Source organism: Terrapene carolina, unplaced genomic scaffold (genome assembly GCF_002925995.2).
Source record: "Terrapene carolina triunguis isolate 2854851 unplaced genomic scaffold, T_m_triunguis-2.0 Scaffold62, whole genome shotgun sequence".
NCBI lineage: Eukaryota > Metazoa > Chordata > Testudines > Emydidae > Terrapene > Terrapene triunguis.
The window spans coordinates 7,488,709-7,501,885 of record NW_020664413.1 but is presented as its reverse complement, the minus strand read 5'-3'; the positions used below and the strand labels follow the sequence as shown (position 1 = coordinate 7,501,885).

General features: G+C 41.3%; 1 protein-coding gene across 1 annotated transcript in view; it reads right to left on the bottom strand.

The window, feature by feature from the left end:
* The window catches only part of GLI2 (GLI family zinc finger 2), a 251,937-nt gene that overhangs the window by 92,063 nt on the left and 146,697 nt on the right, over positions 1-13,177 (bottom strand). Inside the window, exon 3 of the mRNA XM_024197581.2 lies at positions 2,353-2,458. Within this exon, the coding sequence (XP_024053349.1) occupies positions 2,353-2,458 (106 nt within the window). The remainder of the gene's footprint in view (positions 1-2,352; positions 2,459-13,177) is intronic.

Here is a 13,177-nt window from a genome sequence, read left to right as displayed (position 1 = left end):
CCAATGAAGAAACTTGCCTGGATTTAAGAAGGCATGAACATAGCAGCTGTTCCCTAAAAAGGCAGGGGAAAGGGGAGCAAGACAACTGGATGCCCAATGAAAATCCTGAATGGGAAATGGACAAACTGGACACACCCTAAAAATGATGACAGAGGAGACTAGACAACCAGATCAGTCCCTCACAAGAAGCTCTAGGTGAAGAGATGTGGTCTTGTGGTCTGTTGGAGAAAGGGGAGGCCTGTGGAAAAGGGAGACTAATACTTGGAGTCAATAGCAACCTCAGTATTAGACACCCAGATATACAAATATAATCTAGGTCAAAACACATGCCTATTTGCCCATGCTTGAGTAATAAGAGTATAGCAGTAGGAATATACTACTGACCACCTGACCAAGATGGTGAAAGTGAATGTGAAATACTCAGGGAGATTAGCGAGAGACTACCAAAACAGAAAGCCCAATAATAATGAGGGATTTCAACTATCCTGTATTGACAGGGTACACGTAACCTCAGGACAGGATGCAGAGATTAAATTTTTAGACACCATTAATGACTGCTTCTTGGAGCAGCTAATCCTAGAACCCACAAGGGGAGAGGCAATTGTTGACTTAGTCCCAAGAGGTGCACAAGATCTGGTCTAAGAAATGAATATAGCTGAACTGCTTGGTAATAACAACCATAATGTAATTAAATTTAACATCCTTGTAGAGAGGAAAATGCCAAAGAAATCCACCACTTCTCAAAGGGGAACTACACAACAAAGAGGCTGTTAAATGGAAATTAAAAGGAACAGTCACAAAAGTGAAATGCCTGCAAGTTGCATGGAAACTTTTTAAAAACATCAGAATAGAGGCTCAAACTATCTGTATACCCCAAACAAAAGAAAAAAAAACACTAAGAGGATGAAAAAATTCCACCATGCCTAAACAACAGAGTTAAAGAGATGATTAGAGACAAAAAGACACTTTAAAAAATAGGAAGTCAAATCCTAGTGAGGAAAATAGAAACGGACAAACTCTGGCAAGTCAAGTGTAAAAGTATAATTAGGCAGGTAAAAAAAGAATGTGAAGAACAACTAGCAAAAGACACAAAAGCTAACAGCAACATTTTTTTTTTTAGTACATCAGAAGAAGGAAGCCTGCCACACAATCAAGGTGCTAAAGAAGCACACAAGGAAGATAAGGCTGTTGCAGAGAAGCGAAATGAATTATTTGCATTCGGTCTTTACTGCAGTGGATAAGAGGGAGATTCCTAAACCTGAGCCATTCTTCTTAGGTGACAAATCTAAGGACCTGTCTCAGACTGAGGTGTCAATGGAGGAGGTTTTGGAACAACTTGATAAATTAAACAGTAATAAATCACCAGGACCAGATGATATTCACCCAAGGGTTCTGAAAGAACTCAAACATGAAATTGCAGAACTATAACTGTAGTATGTAACCTATTGCTTAAACCAGCCTCTGTGCTAGATGACTGGAGGATAGCAAATGTGGTGCCAATTTTTAAAAAAGGCTCCAGTGTCTTCCCCTAACCACTGAGCCACTTTTTCTCTTCAACACCTGATGTGATGTAAGGAACACGCCTCCCTACCCTGCTTTATGCCCCAGCGAGGCTGTCAACTTTCAAAGGAGAGACACAAAACTCAGGCCTTAGCAACTGATGCAGGAGATCAAACCTGAAACACAGTTAGCCTTATCTATGGCTCTTATCCGCCTCTCACAGCTACCTGAGAGTCTGCCCCTTTGGCAATACCTGTATAGCTGGTGATGCCAATAGCCTCATGAACTCAATATGGCAGGCAAATAGCCTTTCAGTTCACTTTTAAAGTGATGGTAGGGAGGGAGTGGTACCATAAGGCCACGGAGATTGAGGAGCCAAAGTAGGGGTTTTAGCCAAAGTGTAGTCAGAAAAGTCTCAGGTATATTACAGAGTGAAAAACGCCTTCCAGGCCTGGGCACAATTCTTTCCCCGGTACAGCTCTTGTTCCAGCTCAGGTAATGTATTGGGCCATTCCTGTTCCTATGACCTCAGCTGAATAATGATGTAATAGCACTTTGCTTTCCATCCCAGGATCTTAAAGCACTGTACACACTCTAATTAAACCTCACGCACCCCAGACAGCTGGCTAAATACTATCATCAGCTGGGGAAAGTGGACAGGGTGGTTAACTGACTTGATTAAAGCCACACAGCAATTCTGGAAATAGAAGCGGAGTTCCCTGTTATACAGCCCTGTGCTTGAACCATTGCGCTGTGCTTCACACTCAAGTCCTAGCATCAATACAAAAAAACCCAGAAGAGGTTAGACTGAAGTGTTTTAGTAACACATGGGAGCAGAGATGCAAGACTTACCCATGAATAGCATGGATGGAGTGAGGTTCATAATGGTACCTTCCTTCCTGGTGACGCATGTCAATTGGCAAGGGAGCATGGAACGCTGGAAAAACGTGCTGCGGAACTGTTGGGGGAAAAAAAAAAACTTCAAAAACTTTTCCTTCTCTTTTAAAACAATTTCAAAGGAACTAAATCTCCATGAATTTCAGAGCATGAGCAATGCAAAGACATGGGGTCTTCATGATATCAGCGCTATCATACACCAGAGAAGTGGAATGAATAAATAATCAAAGTCATTCGGAGAAATCCTACATCTTCAACATAAAAGATCTCCAACAGGGTTTTTGACAAAGACAAGCAGCTAAGCGCTCTTTGAACTCAGGGAGATTATAGGAAGCACCAAGGAAAACTAGCCTTGTTACAAAAATGAGACTCGACAGAGTTTGGCAGAATCCAAATCTGCACCATCCACAACACTGGGAATGGCAGCAGCACCTTTCCCGAATGTCTGTAGACACAGAGTGGGGATTGGGTTGGAACTATTTACCTAAAGTATAACGGCAAGAGCTGCACAAGTGCAATCTGTGTATACAGTCAGAGGCGGCTAAAAATGTCTACGGCTCAGGTTCTGTGAAAGGAGCCTAAATTGCTCTCACTTGTCATCATTTGCGGGCCTATTTTTTATTCATTTGAGAAGCGTGTTTCATCTTTGATGGAAAGATAAAGTGGCCTCGGAAGGCACAGAACACCTACACTGACTTATTAAATCCACAGACTTTAATATGTATTATTGACTCCAAGTTTACAGCACGAATATTTCAGAGAGTTGTAGGACAAATGGAAAATTCATCAAGTTATTTCTCCACACCGCCCTGGACTATTCAGACTTATGGCCATGTCCTTTTGTTCTAAAATTATGGAAGCCAAGAGAAATACAATCAGCAGGGTCTCAATAAATATACCACACAGTAGTCCTTTGCTAGGATATATTATCTGGTCTATAATGATGGTGCATTCCACATTTGTAGCTGGGATCAAATGTAAAAATAAAAGGCCAGACTGCATGTGTCTTTTACAATCAGACAAAATTTCTTGATTAAAGATTAACTAATGTTTTCACAGGTCTTCCTCACCCTCACTCTTCAGTTTTTCATCACATTTTCTGTGTATCTGGAGCTTTTAAAATATTAGATTATTGTTCCAAACACCATTTTAACTAAATACTCCATTGTAACTTGCTTCCACCACCTGCAGCATTTCTCTATTGTGCAGGAAAGCAGCATCCCAAAACAAACCTACAGTTCTTCATGGCTTGGCCCAAATCCTCAGCTGGTGTAAATCAGTCCAGTTCCATTGACTCCACACTCTTTTGTAAGGTTGACTTAAGAGTCCCAGCTGCGATAACAATATAGCTTTGACTTCAATAGAGCTTTGTCGATTTGCACCAGCTAAGGATCTGGTCCTTTAGGTTCAGCTACAGAAAATCTGCATTAAAAATCCCTATATATTTATGCCCTGGCAAATCAGGAAGACGATCTGACGATCTTATCTGCATTTCAATCTAGAATCCTTGAGCTCAGCAGAACATGCATATCGGGATACTACGTCAGCTGTGCTGCCAGGAGAGGCGAGAGACTACATAAAAACAACCTTCCTGCCAACTACACTGAAAGGAGTTAAGCTAAGGTACTCGAGGTGGAAAGTATTCAAGATTCCACAGCAGACTTACTTTCAGTGGTAGAGTGGAGAGCTGGCACTGTGCAGTGCCCAGTACAGTGGGAGCATTTTTGCAGCCTGTCTAATGTGAGGACACAGTAGGGTAACTGTTAAACCCCCAAGAAAGTAAGTAGAATAAACGTGTATCCTTTAGGATTTTCTTTTGCAGGCAAAAGATTCACCCACCCTCTTTAACCATGCTGGGTAATATAAGTCTTTTAAATAAAGTCACTCGAGAGAAATAATCATTTTTAAGATACATCATGATCTAATGTTTCTCTAAGTCAGAAATGCAGAACGATCCTGCTAATGCTGAAAAGCCACATTCAAAATGCAGCTAATGGCTTGTTACACATCAGCTATTCTCTTTTCCACGGCACGGCCACTGCAGTCAACTGTCAGGGGCTTGGGTTGATCATTCAGAGACTGTCCTGATCTCCCGGGAAACTACTGTTCCACCAGAACCTCTTCTTTGCCAAGCTTGGAAGCTGGCCTTGCTCTCCTTAGTACATGCACACATGGCATGAAACAATGCGCAGGAGTCTTTCAATGAACTTCAGTGGGCCCTCAGCATCCACTGAGATCATTGAGAGCTATGAATGAAGAAAACAGATCCCAGAAGCATGCAAGAAGCTTTGCAGGGCATGGTTTCTGCCTGTGTGATAGAGCCATTGTTGTATCTATCTGGGATGTACAGAGCAAGGGTTTATGTTGTCATACACAATGATCACACAATCAAACGGTCGCTATATGTTTTGCTGCACTAGGCTGCTGCCTGGCATAGCCAGTCCTATGCCGGACAGGTTAAGTATTTGCATTGCCATGGGCTGCAGGGGGAAGATTGTCTACAGAGCTCAGTTCCCATAAGAACAATAATTGCTGTTGGATGCTGAGTTCTGTTGTATATCTGGGTGTACATGTCTTGCCTTATGACTGCCATTGACTAAAGGAGGAAGAACTCAGGGCAGCATTGATAATTTATCTGCAAGAGCATTCCTTCCCTGCCACTCGTGATTTGGGGAAGGCTTTGCCTCTTGTTCTTGGGCACGGTCAACTTAAAACCAATGTCTGAAAAAAATTCCTTGCCCCTGTTTCTAATTAGACCTCAGTTTATTCATGTTGAGAGGAATTTAAACATGTACCATTTTTTGGCATTTATACCTTTGCTTTTTTTTTAAAACCATCTCAATCAATTTAGACACTGGAGATACTAGTCAGTTTCACTTTCAAGTTCTTTACTAGCACCATCACCTAATCCTTGTTTGGTTTCACCAGAGGACAAAAAGGGTGGCGGGGCAGTTGTTTTCAGTGATTTTCCTTTCTAGCTCTTCACATCTGTTTTTTTTTTCTGCCCACACACATTTTCTGGAGCAGCCACCAGACCTAAAAGCTACAATACCTGGTGCTTTCCCTTTAATTCACTTCTGGATGCTTGGTCTGAAATAATGAATGGTTTTATAGTCAATCAACTACTAATTCATAAATGTCAGGCCCCCTCCCCACTTCCGCCTCTCATTTCCACCCCTCTTGAAGGGAGCAGCGAGCTGGCAACAGAAGTAGCAGCAGCGCATGCCATTTACAAAGATGGATGTTTTCACACATATGATTTAAAAAGACAATTATACTCAATTACTTCAAGTGAGCTCACGGTGATGCATTTCTAAACAGCCATTGGAGGTGCAATATGATGACTGGCACAATGAATTTGCTAGCTTTTATCTAATAAAGGCAACCCCTTGTTTTAGACTTATCTGCTCATCATTGCGGCCTTCAGTAGAGCAGAAAATTTATAAATAACTAGCAGACTTTGTATATTTAACTTAGAACCCTACTGATAGGTGTCAGAACTGAGTGATCTGCAGTGGTGGAACAAAGCCCTTAACAGGGGGAGTCTGGGGAAGTCTCTGCCATGGGAAAATGGTTTGATAATACTTGCTTGTTTGGTACGATATGGTGCATTCCAGAAGGCAAAAAAAAGGGGGATCTTTAAAAGTACTATATCGCTCTGAAGCAGGGATAAACCTCTGGCACTTGCTATTCAGAAATAGAGGCAAGAGGGTGATCTGTACCTGAGGCAATGGGGGAAAAAAATCAAAGTGGTATAAAATGAGGGAGTGACAATGAGCGTATGAGTCTTTTACACAAAAATGATGTTGCTCTTAGGTATGTTTATAGCATCTAGATACTAAGCAGATGGGTACGGTAGCAACGCACAGAGTGAAAGCCACCCATACTCATAAAGGAATGTGTCTGCGGTGTTGCCTGGTTTGATTAGGGAAAAGTCTCTGTTACCTGTCCTCACTTGCCTGAGCTGATCTGGTCAGTTGTTATTAACAAGACATGGGCTGCCCACTGCCTCCTTCCCAGTCAAAGGCCATCCAACCTTCCAGCATCAGACAAAGAAAGTATGAAGAAGTGATGCAAGTTTAAAGGGGACGTCCCTGAGCTGAAAATCCCAGGAAGGGAGCAAGTATCAGAGGCAGATAGTTTTTGAGACAGAGACAGACACTGATTATCTCCAAGGACAAGAATGTGCTTCAAGGGAAATTTGTGCAGAATAAATTTTTTGCATAATGAGCAAAAAAGAGTTTTCTAAATCACCCTCAACACCACCTCATTTCTCCTTCAGAAGAAAAGGCCAGTTGGAAAAAGGTGACATGAACAGCTTTCAATGGAATATATTTCTTTGAGATCTCACATTAGCAATGATGTGTACCATATGTATATAATCTATATTAATATGCTAATAAGCTGACCAGTATGTATGTCACCATTGCCCTCTACTGGATGGAATCAGAATTGTATAGCTGTGTTGCATGGACCCCATTCTGCTAGTTTTCCTTCAGCTCAGTTGGTACAAGTCTGGCAGTTTGGAGCAGGAGGACCAGAAGTCTAGCCCCAATAGTGCTATGAAGTTCCTCAAATAACCTTCTGAAGCTTACATTTCGGATTCTGTTTTTCGCACACTAGCTGATGAATTAACAAACCCATAAAACAGCATTTTCCAGCATTCCCGGACCAATTGTCATAATGTTGTTAACTTTCTTAGGGTAAAAACAGAATCCCAAAGTCAGGACTTGAGAGATAGGTTCCTCTCACGTATTTTCCAAATACTGGGTCATATCCTCAGATCGTATAAATTAGCACAGATTCAGTGAAATCAATGGAGTGATGCCAGTTTACATCAGCTGAGGATCTGGCTCACTGTTCTAATGTTTCAATTTTTTAACCCTGCACACATGTTCTTTTGCTGATGAGATCCAGGTTTTTTTGTTTTTTTGTTTTGCTTTGCAGTTCATGTTGACAAATTTAATTTTGAAATATTTGTTTTGAAGGGGTCAAGTCAAAAACTATCTGCCAATGGACAGTGCTCTCCAGAAACACAAACAAGGGGGGAAAACTCAACCCGTTTGTAATACACTGATCTGAAAATGGCAAACAAATCCCTTTAAAGGATGACTTACATTACTATTGTGTTTATTGCAGCTGGCCTTTATGCTGGGGTAGCAACTGAGTCTTGGATCCTAGAGAACTCAGTGATGTTACACACAACTAAAAGCTTTTAGAGCTTTGTGCATGCCTTCTGATATGCATGTGGGGATCCCACTAAAGTTTTTTGGAGTCCCATGCATTCCGCTCTGGCCAGAAGGTGGAGGAGAATAATGTGGTCTTCCATAAGGATGCTCCATCAAACAAACTTCCCTCCTAGAATAAGTAGCTCAAGGAATGAGCTGTGGCCGTTCTGCAAATGTACCACACTTTTTATAATCAAAAGGAAAAAGCCTGTGTAAAACAAAGAGGCAGTTGTCAAGATAAAGAAAAAGAATCTCTTAACATTGTTCGTGTTTTATTAAATGAACTTTTTTCCAAATCTGAATTTATTTTAGGGAATCTAACACCATACGTCACCTGTTAACATTCAGAAACCACATAAAAGGTGGGACTGTTTAACATTTCAAGTGGATGGCTTATAAAAAAAAAAGGGGTAAACTAAGTAATGGACCTACACACAAATAAGTACCTGCTACTAAGGGATCTCAGAGCATTTTGCAAACATTAATGAATTAAGCCCCATAGCACCTCTGGGAAGTAAGCAAAACTGTCATACTTTTTTTTACTGATGGGGAACAGAGACACAGCAAGGGTAAGTGATTTGCCCAAGGTAACACAGTAAAATTAGTGGCAGACCCGACTAGAACCGAGAAGTCCAGGCTCTTAGTCCATTGCTGTGACAAATAAACCAGCACAACTAGTTATAAAACTTACATCCAATATAAACCACAGATCCCTGGAAAAATGTCATTGTTATCTGGGATGCAGCTGAGTGAAAGTTGAGGACCAAAGCACGGCAAGGGGGGGTTTGCTTACAAATCAATGGCACAATCTGACTCCCTGAAAGATAAGCAACTACAGCTCCCAAGGCCTGCAGGGAAGGCCACAGCACCTCACAGGCATAGGCCCTAAATTGGGGTGTGGGTGATCTAGGACATGGGTTCCACATTAGCCACTACTGCCTTCACCCACAGCAACAGGAGCTCCCATGTTTCCTCTAAGATGCTCCAAAGGGGTTCAAATCCTGAGAACTGTGTTGCATTGATGAGGGTTAAAGACAGAAAATGTCTACAGACATAAGAACATAAGAACAGCCATACTGGGTCAGACCAAAGGTCCATCAAGCCCAGTATCCTGTCCTCTGACAGTGGCCAATGGCAAGTGCCCCAAAAGGAATGAACAGACAGGTTATCATCAAGTGATCCATGCCCTGTCACCCAATCCCAGCTTCTGGCAAACAGAGGCTAGGGACACCATTCCTGTCCATCCTGGCTAATAGCCATTGATGGACCTATCTTCCATGAATCTATCTAGCTCCCTTTTGAACCCCGTTATAGTCTTGGCCTTCACAACACCTTCTGGCAAGGAGTTCCAGAGGTTGACAGTGTGTTGCGTGAAAAAATACTTTCTTGTGTTTGTTTTAAATCTGCTACCTATTAAATTCATTTGGTGGTCCCTTGTTCTTGTATTATGAGGAGTAAATAACACTTCCTTATTTACTTTCTCTATACCACTCATGATTTTACAGACCTCTATCATATCCCCCCCTTAGTCGCCTCTTTTCCAAGCTGAAAAGTCCCAGTCTTATTAATCTCTCCTCATATGGCAGCCGTTCCATACCCCTAATCATTTTTGTTGCCCTTTTCTGAATCTTTTCCAATTCCAATATATCTTTTTTGAGATGGGGCAACCACATCTGCACACAGTATTCAAGGTGTGGGCATACCATGGATTTATATAGAGGCAATATGATATTTTCTGTCTTATTATCTATCCCTTTCTTGATGATTCCCAACATTCTGTTTGCCTTTTTGACTACCGCTGCACATTGAGTGGATGATTTCAGAGAACTATCCACAATGACTCCAAGATCTCTTTCTTGAGTGGTAACAGCTAATTTAGACCCTATCATTGTATATGTATAGTTAGGATTATGTTTTCCAATGTGCATTACTTTGCATTTATTAACATTACATTTCATCTGCCATTTTGTTGCCCAGTCACCCAGTTTTGAGAGATCCTTTTGTAGCTCTTCGCAGTCTACCTGGGACTTAACTATCTTGAGTAGTTTTGTATCATCTGCACATTTTGCCACCTCCCTGTTTACCCCTTTTTCCAGATAGTTTATGAACATGTTAAATAGGACTGGGCCCAGTACAGATCCCTGAGGGACACCACTCTTTACCTCTCTCCATACTGAAAACTGACCATTTATTCCTACCCTTTGTTTCCTATCTTTTAACCAGTTACCAATCCATGAGAGAACCGTCCCTCTTATCCCATGACTGCTTATTTTGCTTAAGAGCATCTAACACATCTACTGTGACGGGTTGGATCACAGAAACCCCCTTGGGAGCTGCCACCCGATGTGCAAAGACTACCCCTGCTTCTGTTTTCTCTGCCAGCTCAGGACTCCAGCACCCTGACTTGCTGAGCGAGACACTCCAGTCTGCTCCAACACAGACCCAGGCTTTGAATCACTTGTCCCAAAGCTGCAAGTTTACCTGAAAACAGCTCCCAGAAATGTGCTTGTCTTTAGCACTCAGATGCCCAACTCCCAATGGGGTCTAAACCCAGATAAATCCATTTTACCCTGCATAAAACTTATGCATGGCAAACTCATAATTTGTTCGCCCTCTATAACACTGATAGAGAGATATGCACAGTTGTTTGCTCCCCCAGGTATTAATACAGACTCTGAGTAAATTACTAAATAAAAAGTGATTTTATTAAATACAGACAGTAGGATTTAAGTGGTTCCAAGTAGTAACAGACAGAACAAAGTAAGTCACCAAACAAAATAAAATAAAATGCGCAAATCTATGTCTAATCAAACTAAATACAGATAATCTCACCCTCAGAGATGTTTCAGTAAGTTTTTCTCAGACTGGACACCTTCCAGGCCTGGGCACAATTCTTTCCCCTGGTACAGCTCTTGTTCCAGCTCAGGTGATAGCTAGGGGATTCTTCATGATGGCTCCTCTCCCTTCTTTGTTCTCTTCTACCCCTTTATATATCTTTTGCATAAGGCGGGAACCCTTTGTCCCTCTGGGTTTCCACCCCCTCCCCTCACTGGAAAAGTACCAGGTTAAAGATGGATTCCAGTTCAGGTGACATGATCACATGTCACTGCAAGACTTCATTGCCCATTTGCCAGCACACACATATACAGGAAGACTAACAGGTAAACACAGCCATCTGCGGACAATGGTCCTTGTTAATGGGAGTCATCAAGATTCCAAACCATCATTAATGGCCCACACTTTACATAATTACAATAGGCCCTCAGAGTTATGTTTTATATTTCTAGTTTTAGATACAAGAGTGGTACATTTCTACAAATAGGATGATCACACTCAGTAGATTATGAGCTTTGTAATGATACCTTACAAGAGACCTTTTGCACGAAGCATATCCCAGTTGCATTACATTCACTTATTATCAAATTTTTATAAAACTATCCCAGTTACATTATATTGACTTATTATCAAGTTTTTATAAAACCATATAGACTGCACGTCACACCCCCTTGTCCACATACTTGTTGACCTCCCTCAAAGAATTCTAGTAGATTGTTGAGGCATGATTTCCCTTTACAAAAACCATGTTGACTATTTCCCAACAAATTATGTTCATCTATGTGTCTGACAATTTTGCTCTTTACAATAGTTTCAACCAATTTGCCCGGTACAGGCTTACTGGCCTGTAGTTGCCAGGGTCACCTCTGGAGCCCTTTTTTAAAAATTGGCATCACATTATCTATCCTCCAGTCATTTGGTACAGAAGCTGATTTAAATGATAGGATACAGACTACAGTTAGTAGTCCTGCAATTTCACATTGAGTTCATTCAGAACTCTTGGGTGAATATCATCAGGTCCTGGAGACTTATTACTGTTTAGTTTATCAATTTGTTCCAAAACCTCCTCTAATAACACCTCAATTTGGGACAGTTCCTCAGATCTGTCACCCAAAAAGAATGGCTCAGGTTTGGGAATCTCCCTCACATCCTCAACAGTGAAGACCGATGCAAAGAATTCATTTAGTTTCTCCACAATGGCCTTATCGTCTTTGAGAGCTCCTTTAGCATCTCGATCGTCCAGTGGCCCCACTGGTTGTTTAGCGGGCTTTCTGCTTCTGATATATTTAAAAAAAAATTGCTATTACTTTTGGAGTTTTTGGCTAGCTGTTCTTCAAATTCTTTTTTGGTCTTTCTGATTATATTTTTACACTTCATTTGCCAGAGTTTATGCTCTTTTCTATTTTCCTCATTAGGATTTATCTTCCACTTTTTAAAGCATGCCTTTTTGCCTCTCACTGCTTCTTTTAATTTGTTGTTTAACCACGGTGGCTCTTTTTGGGTTCTCTTACTATGTTTTTTAAATTGGGGTATACATCCACCTCTATTATGGTGTCTTTAAAAAGTTTCCATGAAGCTTGCAGGGATTTACTTTAGGTACTGTACCTTCTAATTTCTGTTTCACTAACCTCCTCATTTTTGTGTAGTTCCCCTTGCTGAAATTAAATGCTACAGTGTTGGGCCGCTGTGGAGTTTTCCCTGCCACAGGAATGTTAAATTTAATTATATTATGGTCACTATTACCAAGCAGTCCAGCTATATTCACCTGTTGGACCTGATCCTGTGCGCCACTTAGGACTAAATCAAGAATTGCCTCTCCTCTTGTGGGGTTCAGGACTAGTACTCCAAGAAGCAGTCAAGATGTCAAGAAACTCTGCATCCCGTCCTGAGGTGACATGTACCCAGTCAATATGGGGATAGTTGAAATCCCCCATTATTATTGAGTTTTTTATTTTAATAGCCTCTCTAATCTCTCTGAGCATTTCAGAGTCACTAACACCATCCTGGTCAGGTGTCTGTAAGAACTGCTATGTTCTTATTTTTCAAGCATGGAATTACTATCCATAGAGATTCTATAGTACAATTTAGTTCATTTAAGAATTGTACTTCATTTGATTCTAAGCTTTCTTTCACAAATAGTGCCACTCCCTCACCAGCATGACCTGTTCTGTCCTTCCGACAGAGCTCAGAGCCCAGCCATCATGGGGTCACAACTGCCTCTGACAAAGGAAAGAATGTGCAAGGGCTACCTCAGAAAAACTCAAAGCAGCTGCCACAAAACAATCCGGAGTAGCAAATGAACATGTGTTAATGATTACACTGTGCCTGTGCTGCTACCTTTGTATTTCTGGAGGCAACCCATTTTGGCAGTGGGGATGCCATTAAGCCTGTAGCTGAAGTTTGCAACACCATCTCCCTTTGTTCAGGTATGCTGATTTTGAAAAGAAAATAAGAGTCAAAGCTGACTTCAAACAACCCCATCAGCCATTTGTTGGGGTCTATAAAACTCTGAGGCATCAGCAGATGCACTTTCTAACCAATCCCACCTCTAAAGCAAAAGTGCTTCTTACTGTCCACTAGATCCTTTTCCTCCAGTCTGTACAAATCTCAGTCTCTTTTCAAAGCAAGATTAGCGATACAATTAACATTAAGAGTCCTTCAGTCAATCATCTTCTCAAGGGAAACAGAGGAGCAAAACTACAATTAAATGGGAGAAA